The sequence below is a fragment of the Perissodus microlepis genome, chromosome 14, assembly GCF_051167445.1.
Source record: "Perissodus microlepis isolate ML-2025 ecotype Zambia chromosome 14, ASM5116744v1, whole genome shotgun sequence".
NCBI lineage: Eukaryota > Metazoa > Chordata > Actinopteri > Cichliformes > Cichlidae > Perissodus > Perissodus microlepis.
This window is the reverse complement of record NC_140474.1, coordinates 6,461,347-6,482,665: the sequence shown is the minus strand read 5'-3', so window position 1 is coordinate 6,482,665 and position 21,319 is coordinate 6,461,347. Positions and strand designations below refer to the sequence as shown.

The window sequence follows — 21,319 nt, the reverse complement described above, 5'->3', positions numbered from 1 at the left end:
CATGCGAGAATGGTGCTGTGTAAACTTCAAATATCTGCTCGATTCATCAAGACATCACATATTTGCATAACTGCTCTAACGTTTTCGGAGATGCCTGTTACCCACCAGCTGACCAGGTGGTCACTCGGGTTAAACATAATATATAATCAGAATCCTTATCAGAATCAGAATCAGAATACTTTATCCCCCAGGGATCAATAAAGTATTCTGATTCTGATTCTGATAAGGCTGAACTGACAAAAAAATCACCGACTACACCACCAGGTATTATAGGAAAAACCATAAAGCCTTTGAACTAAAACAAACGCTGTTGTGACAGTGATGTACACTGTCTTGTTGGTATATATGTATGATTTGTATCACCTTCATGTTTCCCTCTCACCACATATCCAAACCGATATCATGACCAGCAGCTTTTACAGCTGTGGCTCCAGCAAACATCAGCTGATACTAGAAATTAATTTTAAATAAATTATAACAACAGCTTATCAAGCTTGAACGTGCTGCTGTTGTTGTTTAGCGCAACATCCGCTGGTTTCCTGTTTCTGGTGCAAAGTGGGAGATAAACAAACAAGAGAGACGATCAGCTGATCATTGATCAGTTTCATGATTGAAGTAGCAACAGGAGAGGGAGGGGAGAGAATGAGGGGAGAAGAGGCAGCTGACAGCGTAAAGACAGAATAACATACAGCTTTGTGCCTTTTTTTCATTCTAGCTGAAGTACGGGACTAATCGCGTTCCTTTTTCCCTCAATACGGATGTGTTGTAATTGGTCCAGCCCAGAGTTGATCATGACGAATTGGCAAATCCACCACCTTTCATTGTTTATACCGTTACAAAAACAAACAAACATAAAAATGAAAAATCATCATCGGCCCACCGGGCAAATGTCCGGTATGCCCAATGGCCGGTTCCAGTCCAGCTATGCAGTCAGCTGGTGGGTAACAGGCATCTCCGAAAACGTTAGAGCACTTATGCAAATATGTGATGTCTTGATAAATCGAGCAGATATTTGAAGTTTGCACAGCACCATTCTCGCATGAAAATATCTTAAAAGTTTATTTTGTGACCCAGAAAGAGTAATATTTCAAACTCCGCCTGTTCTGTCACCATGTAACCGTGTTCTGTTTAAATAGATTTTCCCTGAGAAAGTTACTCTTTAGTGCCCCCTTCTGGCATGACCTGGTGTAACATGCGCAAATCTGTCTCTGTTCTATGATGTCATCAGAAAGTGCATGCTATTGTTTGGGGAAAAGACTTCTCCTGTTCTCCTGTTCTCTGCTGTAGTGGCAATTGTCTCCCTTAAGATGGTCTTTAAGGGCATTGTCGGTATGTAATTCTGTTTCATCCTTACTAATGAACAAATCTACTTGAAGAAATGTGATTGCAGTGTTTACTTAATAGAAATGTTTGTAAAGAGAGGATTCGCTAACGCTTTTGGCTAAACAAGTCATTTGTACTGTTATTGTGTATTTGTCCTCATCTATGATTTCTAAGAGCATTTCATGTTATTTCTCAGTTTTACCCTACTTCAAATGGCCTAAGTAAAGGGAGTGAAGTCAAACCCTCTTGTCTGCGTGGTCATTTTGAAGAGGAGTTTAGTCTGAATGTCGACTCTAGCAAGGCGTTAGAGGCAGAGGACATTACAGTAAAACGACAGCCTCTCAAAGACCAGTCTCGTGAGGAACTGGACAGCAAGTAGAGCTATCCTCCAGAAACAGCTCAGCTCTAAGATTCAGCTGCAGATGTTGGAAAAATCCAATCGACAGCAACATGTCACAGAGAACCAGCGCATCAATGAAAACCAGATCTAATATATCTGGCTCCTCCAGGCATTCCAGGAGTTCAGCTGCAAGTAAGGCAGCCGCCGCACAAGCACGTGCAGAAGCTGAGGCGGCTAAGGCTGAAGCAGCATTTGTGGATAAGGAGAATGATCTGAAGTTGCAGCAAGCAGAACTGGAAGCTTCTATGCAGCTTCGAAAAATGCGTCTTGAAGCGTCATTGGATAAAGTACGCATGGAAAAAAAGGCTGCAGCTGCAGAAGCAAAAGCAGAAGTTTTGGAGGCTGCAGTGATTCAAGATAATAGCGAGGGTCTTAGTGAAATAGATGTTCCTGCTGATGACCCAGTAACGCGCACAAGGGAATATGTGAAGGGTGCCACACATGGCAGCCAAACCACGCCCATTCTAGAAACCTCCAATGATAACACGGAGATGAAACTCCCTCAGCATTCACCGACCATAGACTCCTACCCTAAGATCTTTACGCCAGGATCTGATGTACATTTTCGACCAAGCCTCAAGCCAGTTGCGGCACCACACATCCAAACACAAACCACACCCATAATACCAAATCTAAAGGATCATTTCCCAGGCAAAGCTGACCAAAGTGAGACCTACACCCCTAAACAAGAACCAACGGTCAATTATGCACGACAGCCTCTGGACAGTGGCTACACCGGCACCGCCTATATCACAACCCCAGACAACTCCAGCCACCCACAGGAGACCACATGCCAGGAAAGGGGTCCACTGTACACTCCACTAGAAATGGAGCAGAACATGTCAGACCTTGTTAGATTTATGGCTCGACGTGAACTGGTGTCTACAGGGCTCCTTCACTTCAACGACCGTCCCGAATGCTATAGAGCCTGGAAAGCATCATTTATGAATGCCATCAGAGGCCTCAACCTCTCACCAAGCGAACAGCTTGACCTCCTTGTGAAATGGCTAGGTAAGGACTCAGCTGAACATGCTAGACGAATACGATCTGTGTATGCGAACCAACCAGCAAACGGACTGAGAGCTATGTGGGATAGGCTCAATGAATGCTATGGTGCACCAGAGGTCATCGAGGGTGCCTTTTTGAAAAGATTAGACAACTTTCCCAAGATTCCAAACAGAGTCGGTCGTAAGCTAAGAGAGCTGGGAGACTTGCTGTCGGAAATACAGGCTGTCAAAGAAGATGGTGACCTGCTTGGGCTTAGTTATCTGGATACCCCTCGTGGTGTTACCCCTGTGGTGCAGAAGCTGCCATTTTATCTCCAGGAAAAATGGCTTTCTCTAGGCTTTAAGTACAAAGAAGATCGCGGGGCTCCCTATCCCCCATTCGGCGTCTTTGTGGACTTTGTGTGTCGGGAAGCACGGATGCGCAACGACCCTGGCCTCACACAGACAGCATTCAGCAGTGAGTTATCAGGCGCTAAGCAATCGTCTAAAGCCGAAGGTCACAAAGCTGTGGCAGTTTTTAAAACGAGGGTCTCTCCGGATCCTCTGCCCCCTTCCAACGGTACAAGGACTGCATCGTTTGGCACCCAATCTGGAAGCGAGTCATCCACTAGAGATGATCCAGCAGAGCGCTGCCCGCTACACAATAAACCCCACCCCTTACCCAGGTGTCGTGGGTTTAGAGAGAAGCCAATAGAAGAAAGGAAAGCACTCTTAAAAAGGCACGGAATATGTTACAGGTGCTGTAGAGCCACACATTTGGCAAGGAATTGTGAAGATGACATCTCCTGCTCAGAGTGTGGGAGCAAGAGCCACATTGCAGCCCTCCACCCTGGATTTGTTCAATGGTCCACCAACACAGCACAATTCGCACCAGATCAGGGCGGGGAGGGAAACTCCAACCTGAATGAAGCTGATGTTTCCACAGCATGTACTGAGGTCTGCGGAAACTATTCCGCAGGGCGTTCCTGCTCAAAAATATGTCTAACCAGGGTGTACCCAACTGGTTGCCCTGATGCTGCAGTTACGGTATACACAATATTAGATGATCAGAGTAACAGATCACTTGCACGTACCGAGTTTTTCGACTTATTCAACATTTCAGGGTCTCCTTCACCATACACTGAAGACATGTGCTGGAACACAAGAGACAGAAGGCAGACAAGCACATGGCTTTGTGATCGAATCCATCAACGGCAGTGTCACACTCTCTTTGCCGCCACTGATTGAATGCAACGAGATCCCAAATAACCGTGCAGAAATACCAACACCAGAGGTAGCATTAAACCACGGTCATTTGAAGGCCCTTGCAAAACACATTCCAAAGCTGGACTCCCAAGCTTCCATTCTGCTCTTGTTAGGCAGAGATATCATTAGGGTTCATAAGGTCAGAAGACAAGTGAATGGCCCACACAATGCACCCTATGCCCAGAAGTTGGACCTGGGTTGGGTTATTTTGGGAGATGTGTGCATTGGAGATGTCCACAGACCTACTGTTATCAGCTCTTGCTACACTAACGTACTGAAAAATGGACATCCTTCTATCTTTCAGCCATGCCCAAACAAGTACTCTGTAAAAGAGAAATATAGTAGTGGTGGGTCCCCTTCATTTCCCCTGACATGCAAACATCCCCTTGCCAGCGAGAAACAGGCCACTTTAGACTGTAATGTGTTCCAGACAACAAAGGACGATGACAAAGAAGCTCCTTCAATCGAGGACGGACAGTTCATCCACATCATGGAGCAAGAGGTTTACAAGGACCAAGAAAACAGGTGGGTGGCTCCCCTGCCTTTCAGATCTCCACGACCAAGGCTCCCTCATAACCACGAGCAAGTACTTGAACGTCTCAAATCTTTACAACGGTCTTTCAGAAGGAAGCCTAAAATGAAAGAAGAGTTTGTCTCGTTCATGGCAAAGATCTTTCAGAATGGGCACGCTGAAGAAGCCCCACCTCTGAAGCCTAATGAGGAGCATTGGTACCTGCCTTGTTTTGGGGTTTACCATCCCAAGAAGCCCTCTCAAATAAGAGTCGTCTTCGACTCCAGTGCCCAGCACAAAGGTTTGTCTCTGAACCAAGTACTCCAAACGGGACCAGACCTCAACAACACCCTGGTAGGAGTCCTCCTTCGGTTTCGGAAAGAACAGATCGCCTTCACTGTAGATGTACAACAGATGTTTCATTGTTTCATGGTGCGACCTGAAGACCGGAACTTCCTCAGGTTCCTCTGGTTTAAAGAGAACAACCCAGAGAAAGAGATCATGGAGTTCCGTATGAACGTGCATGTCTTTGGAAATAGTCCTTCTCCGGCTGTGGCTATCTACTGTCTTAGACGTGCAGCACAGGAAGGCCGGAAGGAGTATGGGGAGGATGCAGAACAGTTTGTCACTCGTGACTTTTACGTAGATGACGGGTTAAAGTCCTTGCCCACAGCAGATGCAGCTATTGATCTGCTCAAAAGAACTCAAAAAATGCTGGCTTGCTCTAACCTTAGGCTGCATAAGCTGGCTTCGAACAGCAAGGAGGTCATGAAGGCCTTTCCCAGTGAAGATCATGCCACAGACCTGAAGGATTTGGACCTTACTGCTGACACTCTACCAATGCAGCGTAGCCTTGGGCTGTACTGGGACTTGGATTCAGACTGTTTTACTTACCGTGTCCAGGACGAGAGAAAGCCATTCACTCAACGAGGAGTTCTCTCAACGGTGAACAGCCTGTACGATCCTCTAGGATTCGTTTCCCCTGTGACAATTCAAGGAAAACTGCTGCTTCGAGAACTAGCCTCACAATCTTCAGACTGTGACACTCCATTGCCAGCAGAAAAGAAAAAGGTGTGGGAAAGTTGGAGAGATTCTCTGCAGGAGTTAAGACATCTGAGGATCCCCCGACCGTACTCAAACATGTCACCACCTACTGTCAAGTTAACAGAACTCTGTGTCTTTTCAGATGCCTCAGAGAAAGCAGTAGCTGCTGTTGCCTACTTGAAGACTGTGGATGCAGATGGGGGATGCTGCACTAGATTGGTTGCAAGTAAAGCCAAACTGGCCCCACGTCCAGAGCATACTATACCTCGGTTGGAGCTTTGTGCAGCAGTCATGGCAGTAACTCTGTCTGAGGTCATCACCTCCGAAATAGACATTGTATTTGACGCAGTCACCTACTACACAGACAGTAAGGTGGTGCTCGGATATATCTACAATGAGAAAAGAAGATTTTATGTATACGTGAGCAATCGAGTCCAGAGGATCAGACGAAGCACAATGCCACAGCAGTGGCGATATGTCTGCACAGAAGACAATCCCGCAGACATTGCCACACGGTCTATCACAGCAGACCACCTTGAGAACACAATATGGTTCTCTGGACCGGCATTCTTGTCTCGACCTGAAGGGGCGTCACCTGTGGTACAGAGGTTTGACCTTTTGGAACCAGATCAAGACAGTGAAATCAGGCCTCAAGTCACAACACTGTCGGTCACAGTCCTCAAACATCTTGGCTCTGGGCGGTTCAATCGCTTCTCATGCTGGAGTTCCCTCATAAGGGCTCTTGGTACCCTTATTCACATTGTTCAGAGCTTCAAAAAAGGAAAGGAGTGTGTCGCTCAAAAATGTGAGGGTTGGCATCAGTGCAGCACACCCCCAACCGGGGATATTCTTGAACAGAGTAAGCTAGTCATTATCAAAACAGTTCAACAAGAGGTCTATAGAAAAGAACTGGAGTATCTTGCATCAAACGCCAACATTCCCAAGAGCAGCTCACTTGTTGCCCTGGATCCTTTCATTGACTCAGACGGGCTATTAAGGATTGGGGGTCGTCTCATTGAGGCAAAAATAGGGTTCCACGAAAAACGGCCACTGGTTCTGCCTGGACGGCATCACGTAACCACTCTCATAGTGCGTCACTTTCATGAGCAGGTACGTCACCAAGGACGTCTCTTCACTGAAGGAGCTGTCCGATCTGCAGGTTACTGGATCGTTGGTGGCAGGAGATGCATTAGTAGACTCGTTTTTGAGTGTGTCACTTGTCGAAGGCTGAGAGGGAGGTGTGAAGTTCAAAAGATGGCAGACTTGCCACCAGACAGGCTCAGCATGGAACCACCTTTTAGCAACGTCGGCATTGATGTGTTTGGGCCCTGGTCTGTATCAGCCCGTCGCACGAGAGGAGGCCACGCTGACAGTAAGAGGTGGGCTGTCCTCTTTACCTGTCTGTGTGTCAGAGCTATACACATTGAGGTAATTGAGTCATTGGATTCCTCCAGTTTCATAAACGCATTCAGAAGGTTTATGGCGATTCGAGGACCTTTGAAAAACATACGCTCCGACCAGGGCACTAATTTCACCAGAGCTTGCAAAGATATGGGGATTCCCTCAAATCTTGATGGGAAAGCCATGGAGAGGTTTCTGTCAGAACACGGATGTACGTGGACCTTCAACACACCACATTCCTCTCATATGGGAGGAGCATGGGAAAGGATGATCGGCATCACACGTCGTATCCTGGACTCGATGCTTCTTCAGATGGGCTTCTCCAAACTCACACATGAGGTACTCACAACATTCATGGCTGAGGTCTCAGCCATAGTGAACAGTCGACCACTGGTGCCTGTGTCAAATGATCCTACAGATCCTTTCATTCTTACACCGGCTTCATTGCTTACTCAGAAAGTAGGTCCATGCCCAGTACCAGAAGGAGATTTTGGACATAAAGACCTATTGAAGCAACAGTGGCGCAGGGTCCAAAGCTTGTCTAACACATTTTGGGACAGGTGGCGGAAACAGTATCTGTCAACACTACAGTGTCGAACAAAGTGGACTTCTGACCGGCCAAACCTTAAGCAAGGAAGTGTGGTGCTTCTTAAGGACAGTCAGTGCAGTAGGAACGACTGGCCCTTAGGTATTATCGTCGATGTGTATCCCAGTAAAGATGGAAGGGTGCGCAAAGTGCAAGTGAAGGTCATTAAGAAAGAGGGACCAAAGCTTTACGTCCGACCCGTGAATGAGATGATCTTGCTCATTCCTCCAGATGACTGAAATGTGTTTGACCTTGTCATATTAGTAGGTGAAACCTGCTGAGTTTCAGACGGGGAGTGTTCTGTCACCATGTAACCGTGTTCTGTTTAAATAGATTTTCCCTGAGAAAGTTACTCTTTAGTGCCCCCTTCTGGCATGACCTGGTGTAACATGCGCAAATCTGTCTCTGTTCTATGATGTCATCAGAAAGTGCATGCTATTGTTTGGGGAAAAGACTTCTCCTGTTCTCCTGTTCTCTGCTGTAGTGGCAATTGTCTCCCTTAAGATGGTCTTTAAGGGCATTGTCGGTATGTAATTCTGTTTCATCCTTACTAATGAACAAATCTACTTGAAGAAATGTGATTGCAGTGTTTACTTAATAGAAATGTTTGTAAAGAGAGGATTCGCTAACGCTTTTGGCTAAACAAGTCATTTGTACTGTTATTGTGTATTTGTCCTCATCTATGATTTCTAAGAGCATTTCATGTTATTTCTCAGTTTTACCCTACTTCAAATGGCCTAAGTAAAGGGAGTGAAGTCAAACCCTCTTGTCTGCGTGGTCATTTTGAAGAGGAGTTTAGTCTGAATGTCGACTCTAGCAAGGCGTTAGAGGCAGAGGACATTACACCGCCACTCTGTGTTCTTCCGCCACTGCCTCGTTTGAGTTTTGGACGAAATGGATTCTGGGATATTGCATTTCGTCATTTCGAGCTGATTGGAGACCAGAACAGCCAATCAGATTTTTTTGCATCCAAGTCTGTGATTGGCTGGTTTTGTGGCACAAATATAACAGTGTACAGAAAGAGTTGGGCGCACACGGGCAGAAATGTTGAGAGCGCGAGCAACACATTGCGAGCGAGCGCAAATGCAAAAACTGAGCGAGAGGGGCTGCTGTTGTGTGTGTGTGTGTGTGTGTGTGTGTGTGTGTGTGTGTGTGTGTGTGTGTGTGTGTGTGTGTGTGTGTGGATAATAGCAAACACGGAAATACATTTTTTGCACACAGGAATGAATTTTGTTCACTCAAATTCAGCTTTTCTTCACTCAAAATAAATTTCTCCTCAAAATACAACACTTGCACCTGCAAACTTTTTTTACGTGCTCTCAGAATAGTGGCACAAAAATAACGCCATACTGTTGCTGCATCATATACCTTTAATGTATTTTGTTCTGGTAGCCTTCTGACTTTATTGCTACCTCTTTGCTTGGTATACCTATGGGAATATTTAACATGAGTCACAATGATAACATATTTCTCCCGAGGCATGTGTCCATGACTGTTGTTTTAAGAAAAACCTGGCATCCCCCTCATGGCTTTGTTATGATTTGTTGTTGTTCATTCATGATTAAATCGAAGCATGCTTGTGCATCTTTTGGAAATAAACTGTTTTTACCTGATAGCATGCTATTAGAGAACTGTGAAATTGATATTTTTGCAGTATATGTAGCAAAGTGCAATGTTTAGGTTAGATTCTATTGCAAAGAAATTATGAAAGTCTTCTCAGTTCCTTCAAAAATATTGACAAAAGTGGTTATTAAAGTGCATTTTCCTGCATTCCCCCCTGATTTTCCCCCAACATCCAAGCTGATAGCTAACAGGAGTTTACAGAGTTCAGTAGATCTGTACTGCATGATGGTGTGCCGTGGAAGTTATATCTGTGTTTATGTGTTTACCATCAGTATCCATGTCCTGTTTTTTCAGCAGTATTTTTCTGTTATTTTGTGATTTTTATGTGTACTTTCATTGTCCACTACAGTGTGATGTGGCTGACACTTCTTGTTCATCTGAGTTGTGCAGATGTTTTTGTGTTAAAAAATGTTGAGCTCGTTTGCAATACACATGTGTGCACCTTCCATCACAGTCACAGGCTCTTCAAGTTCAAACATGAATCTCAATTTCACAAACATTAAATAATGTCATTTTAAATAATGTCCACTAATGAACTATTCCTATAAATAACATTTGTGCTTACTGTTTAACTTTTAATGCTAATAAAATCTAAATCCAGCAGTGTTAAATGTGTAGATAAACAATATAAAGTTGGTTTACAATATTTAACTATTTGATGAGTGCGCTTAATGAAGGTAAACTGGCCTGAATAATAAATTCTATAATCTTTCTATAACTGGTCATTTGAAAAAATCATTTCCATCCATCTATTCGCTTCCGCTTATCCTTTTCAGGGTTGCAGGGGGTGCTGGAGCCTATCCCAGCTGTCTTAGGGTGAGAGGCAGGGTAGAATCCTGGACAGGTCGCCAGTCTGTCACAGGGCTAAGACAGAGACAACCAATCGCACTCACGTTCACTCCTGCATTCACGCCTATGGGCAATTTAGTGTTTCCAATTAACTAATTAAAAATTCCAATTTCCAATTAAATAATTATTTGTTTTTATATTTTCTTGTACGAAGACAAAATGATTGGATATTTTGATCTCCTGGTGCATTTTTCCCTTTTCTTTGTTTATAATTTGTTATATATATATATATACACACATACATACATACATACATACATATACATACATACATATATATACATATATAAACTATATAGAAAGAAAACTGGTCTGAATCTTTATCTACAACTTCTGTAAGGTGAAGTCAAGTAGATCAAGTAAAAAAGGATACAATTCAAGTTTTGCAAAAGAACATTAAAATGTTAAAGAAACGTGAGCTAAAGGTACCCTAGCATTTTCTTTTACTTCCTCTGTAGCGTCAACCTTTACTCCTAATATACATAATCTTGTGTTTACCACTATATTCTAACAGAATAAAAGCAGTTCATGTGTACTCTGTCCTGGGACTGCAGAAACCTGCTTTCGCACAGATTAATTAGCATGCCTTTTGTTATTCATCCTAGATGAGAAAGTGATGGCAGACGATGAATTTACATGTGACCTCTTCCGCTTCCTTCAACTTCTTTGTGAGGGCCACAATAATGGTAAGTCATTGCTGTACTAAATAAAACAAGTCTATTCACCAAACACCACGGCTGTATTTAGTGATCTTCCATGAGCCAGAGTGATGCCACCTTGTTTTTAGACTTTCTGCATTAAGTTTTGTATTTCATAAATGAAATTTTCAGCATACTTGGAGTCATTATCCATGTGCATTGTGAAGCACGGTCTGATTGCTTTCGGCTGAATATGAGTGGGGAATATAGAATAGAATGGAATAGAATAAACCTTTATTATCCCATGGAGGAGACATTTCGGTGTTACAGAGCTCTTACAGCAAGGAAAAATAAAATATAAAAGGAAGACACAAGGTGAACATTGAACGGAGATATCTATAAAATGGACAGGGATATGTATCAAATCTACAGAGTTATGTATAAAATGTACAGTAAACAAACAAGCTGGTGAGTAAGATGACCAACAGGATGTTAAGCTGCATTATAGAGTCTGACAGCTGCTGGTAAGAATGACCTGCGGTAGCGCTCCTTCCTACACTGCGGGTGTAAAAGTCTACTGCTGAACGAGCTGCTCAGTGCTTGTACAGTCTCACGCAGGGGGTGGGAGGTGTTGGCCATGATGGATGTTAGCTTAGACAACGTCCTCTCCTCCCCAACCTGCTCGATGGACTTCAGCGGACAGTCCAGGACAGAGCTGGCCCTCCTGACCAGTTTGTTGAGTTTCCCCCTGTCTCTCTCTCTCCATATATATGTGTCAAAGATTGGTTAGAAGTTGTGAAGCAGTTTTTATTAACCACTGATATAATTGATTCGTTGTGCACTTTTGCATTCATTCTTTTTAAGAGTGATTTGGACACTCCTAAAGTTTTTTTGTCATCTCTCTGATGGGTTTATTTTGGTTTTTAAACTTTATGATGGCCTCCATCACTTGCACTAACATCTCACTGGGCCTCTTATATAAATTACAGTGAAAAGCTTCAAAGCTTTAAATCAATTTGAGATATTGTTTTTACTTAATTTTCCTGAAATTAATTTTGATTGAGGCTCTGAAAATGGGACACTGTATATCATCATGTCATGGTCCGGAGTCTGTGACTCCGTGTTCATGTTTTAGTTTATTATTATTCTGTGGTTTAGTTTATTCTGGGTTTCTGTACTCTCCTTTTTTCACGTTTCATGTTCCTATGTTCTGCGTCCCCCAGTCTGTGTTAAGTTTGTGTGTTGTGTCATAACGTGTATGTGTTTCCTGTTTTATTGTGAAGATCTGCGTCTTATGTGAGTGTTTTCAGTTTGCTCGTCACGTTAATCACTCCCAGCTGTGTCCCCCACCTGTGTGTAATCTCCCTGTGTTTCTCTGAGTGTATTTAAGTCGTGTCGTCTGTCGTAGTAGTTGCTGGTTCGTTTTGTGTTGTTCCCCTCCATTTTCCTGTGCATTCTCCCTGCGTTGTTCTCCCTGCATCTCTGGTTCATGTTTCAAGGTTTCAGGTTTGTTTTTGCTTAGCTTTTCCCAGTTTAGGTTACTCTTAAGTTTTGGTTTTCGTCCACCTCGTCCCTGTTTGTTTTACCCTTTTGTTAATAAAGCTCGCTCACAACTTAAGCAGTCTGCATCTTGGGTCCGTTAATAATTCACACACAGCTTGCCCCGGCAACCCGTGACAATCAAGCCTGTAGACTCCTGGTGGAGCATAGGGCCACAACAACACCACGCCAAGGGACTCTGTTTTGGGCTGTTCTCTTCAGCTGGGTCCACATCATTCTGGTGGCCTTTATTTTGCTCTAGACAGATCTTCTTCACGTCTGTTTGGGTCTCCCCACGGGACACTGTATATAGAACTGTGTAATTCCTAATCAGTTAATGCAAAATTTTTATAAAACTTCTTGAATTAAAGATGAAAATCAGCACTTGATGCACCTGGTGCATTATCGTCTGTCTGAATTTTTAAAAGTAGACTTCTTTAATTTTGACAGTTCAGGTAATTTTCTTTTCCTTTCATCCTCAGATTTTCAGAACTACTTAAGAACTCAGACAGGCAGCACAACTACTATAAATGTCATCATCTGCACTGTGGACTACCTTCTTCGACTCCAGGTCAGTCAGATATACAGTACTTACCCTGATTTTGGCAAGACTGAGGATTAAGCACCTTATATACAATGAAGCTTTTGAAATGTTTCTTATTAATGACTTCTGGGAGCTCAAAAAGACAAGAGTCTTAATATGAGTCCAGTATATCATAAAAATTAGATATTACAGTTAGCTTCTGATATTTTTAAGTTTTTTGAGAGTTAAACAAGTCATCCAGAACCCTTGCTAACATCATGTTCTTCCTCCTGTTCCTGCATGCAGGAGTCCATTAGTGACTTTTACTGGTACTACTCAGGAAAAGACATAATTGATGAGCCTGGCAAGAGGAATTTCTCCAAAGCAATAACTGTGGCCAAGCAGGTCTTCAACAGCCTGACTGAGTACATCCAGGTAAAAATGTTGCTGCATGAATGATAAGAAATCTTAGTGGAAGATAAGATTTCTAGGGGATATTCCAAATATGGGTCTACTGCCACGTCCCTCCAGACAGTGGTTAAGTGGAGAACCCCTTCAGATCTAAACTTTGTACATTACAGAGTAAATTGACTTTTTAGAAGAAATTCTACAGGTTTTGTATTCCTGCTTAGGATATGCATTTTTCAAAACACAGTTTTGTTCCCAAAATCAGACTTTTTAGAATTTTTGAAATATTTGGTTTGGTTACAAAGAAAAAAATATGTCTTCCAAATTTGTAAGCGCACATGAATATTATCTTTATTTGCCGATGTGTGTGTTAACTTTCAGGGTCCCTGTACTGGGAACCAACAATCTCTGACCCACAGCAGATTGTGGGACGCTGTTGTGGGTTTTCTACATGTCTTTGCTCACATGATGATGAAACTTGCTCAGGTAAGGAACATGCCATTCAATTCATTAATTTTCAATCTTTTTCTTTTTTAGTTTTTATTTCCCGGTGTCAGGAATAATTTCCATTTAGAATCCAACCCCCCCCCAACTATTTTCTATAATAATCTAAACGTACTTGTTTATAAAAATAGTTGTCGATTTGTCTTTTTTGTTATGCTAATTATATAAACTGTCTCTCTCATGGTTCCTACAGAGAAAAGTATGTATTTGTTTGATTACTCTCAGGTTTAATCAACTTTAGAAAAAATCTTAACCGTTTCCTCCCTTTTTAGTCATATTGTTTCTGCCACTTTGATGAGTCTTTTGATATTTAACTGTCTGATAAATATGAAGGGATATTTAAACCTCGCAAATTTTGTCCCTGGTAAAGTAATCTGTCTATATATTAAGTCTAACTGTCTTTATGTTTTAGTTAGATTGTAACCAAATTTAAATTAGAAATGCAAGATCATCTTCCTTCATGCATACAGTATTTGTCTTGTACCTACACGTTTATTAGCTATGTTCATCGATTCAACAACTTTGTTTGACATTTTAGATTTCCACCCAGAGAAATATGAAAACATTTTCAGAGTTGCAGAAATTATGGCTAATACATTAGCAAAGCTAATTATTGTCACTCAGTCTAATGTGGAATTAGAATTCCCCAAATAAATCAGCTAACCTGATGAATAATATGAATTTCATTAAAGTTGGCAGAAACAACTTGAAAAAAATATACAGTTATTCCTTTCTATTACTTCTATTTTCCTACTTTACATTTTTGTATGATAAAGTTAAACTACCAGTGCTATTTGATTGTGCTTTGGGTGTTTGCTTTCAATAACACATGTCTACTGTCATTCATTTGTTTTGGTTTGTAAGAAGCTGCAGTGTTTACTAATCTAATTTTGTGTGGCTGTTTTATTGCTACTGACACCACTGATTAAAAGGCATTTTTTCTATGTCATATGACTCTCCTGAAAATTACTTTTGTACAACTACTTTGTTTAGGCAGGTTTAGATAAAACAAAACACATACATTAAAAAAAGTTTTGTTCGGAAGTTCTATGCCAAAAAAACTTCCAGAACAATATATGCTGTCTTGGTTATTGAAATGGAGGCTGTTGCCTGACAAAACATTAGATAGTATTCATGCTGAGACAATCCAAAAACAAAGTAAAAATGTTAATGTAAAACAGTTTTATTTTCATGTGTAACTCTGTTAGATGCACCCCGATCCTGGACAGCGAAACAGCGTAAGAATCTGTGTTTTCACACCAAATCCATCTCATTTAAAGCCCCTCACGCCTTTTTAAAGCCCTCATGCTTAATACTTTCTTTAATAAGTTGCTTAATAGCCTGCACCATCTACATGTGCCTCTTTGTGTATTTTCTCTGCAGCACTTCATATTTTGTCTTTGCGTTTTTTTTAATGGTGTAGATTTTAGGTCTCAACTGTTAAAGAAGCCAAAGTTACAGTTATTCACTTAGTTGTGCTAGATTTAGACCTCGATGATTATTACACACCAAACTGTAATTACACTTTGTAAGGTAAGTGTCTCCGAAAGTATTGTGATTGAATTAATTATTTCTTCTTTGAGGGATTCATTTCACTTTACTCCTTAAAGCCTTAACGTGTTGTATTGTCTCTCTTCATTTAGCTGTTTCATTTGCTGTAGATGATAAGCTGTTTAAAACGGTACAACTCTGATTTCGCAAGCAGTTTTTGCTGGCTTGCATGACATCCTTTTCCTCTAGATCTCCACCAGCCTGACAGCCACTATGACCTATGATAAACATTTGAAGTTTGTCATATCAGCTGGTGCAGGCCTTCAGGAGTGATAAGATTAGCGTCTGCAAATATGGCTGTCTTCCATCCTGCAGTCTCTTTTTCAAATTAAGGCTGTTAGAAGAGCCATTTTCTTCCCTCCCCTTTCCTGTGTTTCTGTCTCACGTCCTATCACATTCAGTGTACAATTTATTATATAAAAATGCATATTCTTTATTCAAAAATGCACCCCCAGGATCATTTTTGGAGTAGATCACACTCTGAGGTAGTGCCTTTCACTTACGTTTAAAAAAAAAAGCAAATTATGTTCAGTTTAAACTGTAATGTATACATAAAATGGCTGTTTTTTAGTCAATACACTTTAAAAAGCTTGTCTCTCCGCTGTGTCTTTGTGTTCTGGTATATACGTTTTGGCTCCATCGAAGGACTCCAGTCAAATTGGTCTCTTGAAGGAGCTTTTAGATCTGCAGAAGGACATGGTAGTGATGCTTCTGTCACTGCTTGAAGGTAAGATACTCCTCACTATCAGATCATGTCTGCTTCTTTCTGTCAGATACATTCTATATTGTCCTTATCTCATCTCTGCTTGTACTGCTATCAGGCAATGTGGTGAATGGTACCATTGCCAGGCAAATGGTTGACATGTTGGTGGAGTCCTCCAGCAATGTGGAGATGATCCTTAAGTTCTTCGACATGTTCCTCAAGCTGAAAGATATAGTGGCATCTGATGCGTTCCGTGATTATGTGACTGATCCACGTGGTCTTATTTCAAAGAAGGACTTCTCCAAGGCCATGGACAGTCAGAAGCAATACTCTCCGTCTGAAATCCAGTTCCTCCTCTCGTGCTCAGAGGCTGATGAGAATGAAATGATCAACTTTGAGGAGTTTGCTGATCGTTTCCAGGAGCCAGCAAAAGACATCGGTTTCAATATTGCTGTTCTGCTCACAAACCTGTCAGAGCATGTACCCCATGACACTCGCCTTCAGAACTTCCTGGAACAAGCAGAGAGCGTGCTTAACTATTTCCGCCCTTTCCTTGGCCGTATCGAGATCATGGGAGCCAGCAGGAAGATCGAACGCATTTACTTTGAAATCAGTGAGGAGAACCGCAATCAGTGGGAGATGCCTCAAGTCAGAGAGTCCAAGCGGCAGTTCATCTTTGATGTGGTCAACGAGGGTGGCGAGAGTGAGAAAATGGAGATGTTTGTGAACTTCTGTGAGGACACCATTTTTGAGATGAACATTGCTGCATCTATCTCTGAGCCAGAGGGAGATGGCGCAGAAGAAGAAGATGATGAAGACGAAGAGGAAGGTGGAGGAGATGAAGGAGAGTCTGGAGAAGGAGATGAAGGAAATGGTGAGGGTGAAGCTCCGGAGTCGGCTTCTGCCTTTGCAGAGTTTCTGAAGAGCGTGGTTAACTTCTTTAACATGTTCACCTTCCGTAACCTCCGGCGTCGATACCGCAAACTTCGAAAAATGACGGTAAAGGACATGATTATCGGCCTGGTTACATTCGTCTACACTGTTTTGATGGGCATCCTGATTTTTGTCTATAGTATATGCAAGGGTTTCTTCACACTAATATGGAAGGCACTGTTTGGTGGAGGCTTAGTAGAGGGTGCCAAGAAGATAACAGTCACAGAGATCCTGGCCAGCATGCCCGATCCCACCCAAGATGAAGTTCATGGGGACCTACCGCCTGAACCGGGTGCTAGGGAAGTCCAAGATGCAGATGGAGTGGCAGACCTCATAGATGCCGTGGGTGGAGAGGAGGAAGAAGAGGATGGTGAGGACAGAGAAGGTGGACGGTTGCCTGGCTTTAATACTCCTGGGGGACTTGGAGACATGGGAGAGACAACACCAGAAGAACCTCCGACTCCTGAGGGCACTCCACTGTTGAAGAGGAAACTGGTGGGTTGTTCTCTCTCGTAGTTGTTTGTTAATATGTACACTCTTTAGTAACTGGTTAATTAATTGTAAACTAATTTAAACAGCTGGCTGCTGCAGTAGGAGGACAAGGAGCTGAAGAAAAGGTTGAACACGAAGAAGAGGCTCCTCAGGAGACCGAGAAAGCAGAGTAAGACGTTTGCCTGTTGTAGTCTGATGTCAAAAATAAGCAGGATCTGCTTAAAATGTGTCCTTGAGATTAAACATAATATATTTTGAATTCACTGAATTCACTATCATGTGTGCAATTAGAAACAATTTCCAGATGTTATTGATTAAAAAACAGTTGTAACTCTGCACAGTTTTGTTAGTTGTTCACATACATAGCGTACACCCTTGTAGGTATTGAGTTTTTAATCACATTTTAAACAGTGCCAGAAGTCTAAAGCTATTTTTGTTTTCCCAAACTTAAATTTCTTTGTGTCTTTCCAAGCACCGAGAATGGTGAGAAAACAGAGAAAGCAGAGAAGGCAGAGCCTGAACCCGAGGTAAAGGAGGAAGAGCCTGAGGAACAAGAAGAGATAAGTGTGAAGACCAAAGTGAAGAAGGACAAGAAATCTGATAAGGAGGGCTTTAAACTGTGGAATGAGCTGGAGGTTCAGAGGATTAAATTCATGGTGAGCAGCTTTTTCTCTCAGCACGTTGTTGCATGTATTTTAACTGCCATGATGAATACTAGAAAATGAGTCTGATATGTTCAGCTGGTGTACTAGAGATTAGTTTCATACATAGAACATTTTTAAAATGACTCCTAGTATACTTTTGTGATTAGTAACTCACACCTTATCAGCATGTGCATTTATCAGCATTTATCACAGCATTATTGCTAATTTCTTTATTTCTTTCCAGAACTACCTTTCTCGCAACTTCTACAACTTACGTTTCTTGGCCCTGTTCATTGCCTTCGCTCTCAATTTCATCCTGCTCTTCTACAAGGTCTGTTTTGACTAAATAATTTGATGTCATGACACCTGGGACGTAGCACTGTGCATTACAAATTCATTTATTAGAATCTGTTAGTTCTGGAGTCTTACATGCATAAAAATAAGCATATTCACATTTATACATCAGCACCAACTAATATTTGTGGTCGTGTCTTAAATATTTTTTTCAGATTTTTAGTAAAAATATTCTTAGAAGCTTTAGCAAGACCCTGAGGACTGCTGTTTTTTATGACTATCTAGGTGTCTGACACGCCTCCAGGTGAGGAGGAGTTTGAGGGTTCTGGTCTCTTTGAGGGTTCTGGGATTTTTGAAGGCTCCGGTGCTGAGGAAGACGGATCAGGATTAGATGACGGAGGGGAAGATGATGATGAAGAAGGCCCTTTGTACTACTTTTTGGAAGAGAGCACTGGCTACATGGAACCAGCAATGGCTTTCTTTGGTATTGTTCACACCATCATCTCCTTCCTCTGTATCATTGGCTACAACTGCCTGAAGGTGTGTGAGAGATTTGCTTTTCTTTACTCCAAAAAAGTTTTAGGGGTGTGTTTTCATAGGTTTCATGCGGTATATCTTCTGCTCCATCTCCACCTTTGTAAGGTCCCTCTGGTTATCTTCAAAAGAGAGAAAGAACTGGCCAGAAAGCTGGAGTTCGATGGCCTCTATGTCACTGAGCAGCCTGAGGACGATGACATCAAGGGCCAGTGGGACAGACTGGTGCTCAACACTCCGTAAGACCCATGTTTCAGTATCATTCGTGATACTTTATTACGTAGAACCTGCTAGTACCAGGTTGGTACAACAAGGCACTCTTGCCCAGAGAACTGTCACTCACTGGGTATTTTCTCTTTTTCAAAGCATGGTTGTGCAGTAAAATCACAGTATCACTGATAGAAGACAGAGAGCAAGGAGAGATGATGAGGAGCTGATAAAGAGTGAAAGACGGTTGGGCAATGAGAAAATAAGGAAAGAAAAAGAGAACAAACAGATTTTTAGGTCAGGAAGATATTCATCTGTGCAAAACTGGAAAGGAAATGTGTGAGGCTCCAGAGCTTCAAATAAATAAGATAAACTGAGCACACTGTAGCTAATGTTTGTATCATTGTGCAGAACCTTCCCCAACAATTACTGGGACAAGTTTGTGAAAAGAAAGGTAAGAGTTTTTTGTCTTTTTTTGTCAGCCACATTTTTGCAGTTATATATTGAAGTACGACGGTCAACTCAACATCTGTATGTGATGTCCAGGTTCTGGATAAATATGGGGACATTTATGGCAGAGAGAGAATTGCGGAGCTGCTTGGTATGGACTTGGCTTCTCTTGATGTCAGCGCCATGAGCCATGGAAAAAAGCCTGAACCTGACACCTCAATGTTCAGCTGGTAAGCTCACGCATTACATGAATCAATATAATTTACAGAGATATATTTAAAAAAGGCATAAGGGCAAATGTGTCTGTTGTTGTGCAGGATAACATCTATTGACATCAAATACCAGATCTGGAAGAATGGTGTGGTCTTCACTGATAATGTGAGTAAAAGAAAGTTTTTATGTAATTAAAACATTAAGCAAATCTGCTTTGAATGCGGTCTTCCTGATGCATTTTTTAAATATCTTTTAGACTTTCCTCTACCTGGTTTGGTACATGTTGATGTCTCTGCTTGGGCACTACAACAACTTCTTCTTTGCTGCTCATCTTGTTGACATTGCAATGGGCGTGAAAACCCTGCGCACGATTTTGTCCTCCGTCACCCACAACGGCAAACAGGTTACACTTTTGCTAAAGATACGTAATCAGGCTTTCAGTTGACCTGTTTTGTTTTTTTGTTTTTTGTTTTTTTTACATTAGATCCTTTGTTTTCCTTCCTTTCGCTGCAGCTGGTGATGACAGTGGGTTTGCTGGCCGTGGTGGTGTACCTGTACACTGTGGTGGCCTTTAACTTCTTCCGCAAGTTCTACAACATGAGTGAAGACGAGGATGAGCCGGACATGAAGTGTGATGACATGATGACTGTGAGTGAAGGGCAACCCCCCCCCCCCAAATAAACAACAAAGCAAAAAAAACCCACTTCAGGACACACCCAGCATGATTTTTTGGAGGTCGGCTTTACTATGAGTTGTGATGCTATCTAAACTGACCTCTGACTTTACCCCCTCCTGCAGTGTTACCTGTTCCACATGTACGTTGGTGTGCGAGCTGGCGGTGGCATAGGAGATGAAATTGAGGACCCAGCTGGTGATGAATACGAGCTTTACCGCGTTGTCTTTGACATTACATTCTTCTTCTTCGTTATTGTCATCCTGCTGGCTATCATCCAGGGTAATTTTGTGTTATTTGTGGACACCGTATCATGACACAGGGCGCTGCAATTTCACTGCAAACTGTATACAAATGGCTGTAAGCATAAGTCTAAACAGAAAATGGCATTTACAGCCAGTTTTAACACTGAAAAATGTAGCATTTAGCTATTTGTGCAGTATCACAAGTGAAGAAGATATTTCTGTTTTACAAAAATTAGAAAAGGGTAAAAAGGGTATTTGTCTGTCTCTCAGGTTTGATCATTGATGCATTTGGAGAGCTGAGAGACCAGCAGGAGCAAGTCAGAGAGGACATGGAGGTAAGGCTTAATTTTAAACAACCTACATCTCTCTTTCAACTACTAGACACGATTTTGTTTCTCATAAAGTTTCCTTTCTCCCTTTAGACAAAGTGTTTCATCTGTGGAATAGGGAGTGACTACTTTGATACGACGCCGCATGGCTTTGAGACACACACTTTAGAAGAGCATAACTTAGCCAATTACATGTGAGTGGTATTACAAACACAGATGTGACTTTCACGCCATTAAACATAATACTCTGTTATTTAAAATAGAAAATCAGCAGATATTTGTGCTAATTGTATAAATATCTGTATTAATCTGAAAATCATGTTTAACCCCTTAATGCTAATGATCTTGACTTCTGTCAAGTCTAATTTGTGTTTCTGTTTCAGGTTCTTCTTGATGTATTTAATCAATAAAGATGAAACAGAACACACAGGACAGGTGAGTAAATATAGG

General features: G+C 41.9%; 1 protein-coding gene across 8 annotated transcripts in view; it reads left to right on the top strand.

Moving 5' to 3' along the window:
* The window catches only part of ryr1b (ryanodine receptor 1b (skeletal)), a 76,457-nt gene that overhangs the window by 53,303 nt on the left and 1,835 nt on the right, over positions 1–21,319 (top strand). For 4 of the 8 annotated variants that reach the window (XM_084949839.1, XM_084949838.1, XM_084949841.1 and 1 more), the window contains 20 exons: positions 10,595–10,675; positions 12,649–12,737; positions 12,996–13,124; positions 13,479–13,583; positions 15,798–15,879; positions 15,974–17,283; positions 17,367–17,449; positions 17,753–17,936; positions 18,169–18,255; positions 18,504–18,758; positions 18,861–18,991; positions 19,371–19,413; positions 19,506–19,639; positions 19,727–19,787; positions 19,879–20,025; positions 20,136–20,270; positions 20,421–20,577; positions 20,811–20,875; positions 20,963–21,063; positions 21,253–21,304. In XM_084949839.1, the coding sequence (XP_084805965.1) occupies positions 10,595–10,675; positions 12,649–12,737; positions 12,996–13,124; positions 13,479–13,583; positions 15,798–15,879; positions 15,974–17,283; positions 17,367–17,449; positions 17,753–17,936; positions 18,169–18,255; positions 18,504–18,758; positions 18,861–18,991; positions 19,371–19,413; positions 19,506–19,639; positions 19,727–19,787; positions 19,879–20,025; positions 20,136–20,270; positions 20,421–20,577; positions 20,811–20,875; positions 20,963–21,063; positions 21,253–21,304 (3,431 nt within the window). Of the gene's footprint in view, positions 1–10,594; positions 10,676–12,648; positions 12,738–12,995; positions 13,125–13,478; positions 13,584–14,809; positions 14,840–15,607; positions 15,638–15,797; positions 15,880–15,973; positions 17,284–17,366; positions 17,450–17,752; positions 17,937–18,168; positions 18,256–18,503; positions 18,759–18,860; positions 18,992–19,370; positions 19,414–19,505; positions 19,640–19,726; positions 19,788–19,878; positions 20,026–20,135; positions 20,271–20,420; positions 20,578–20,810; positions 20,876–20,962; positions 21,064–21,252; positions 21,305–21,319 lie in introns of all 8 variants that reach the window. The other 4 variants (XM_084949834.1, XM_084949837.1, XM_084949835.1 and 1 more) reach the window with 2 other exon arrangements.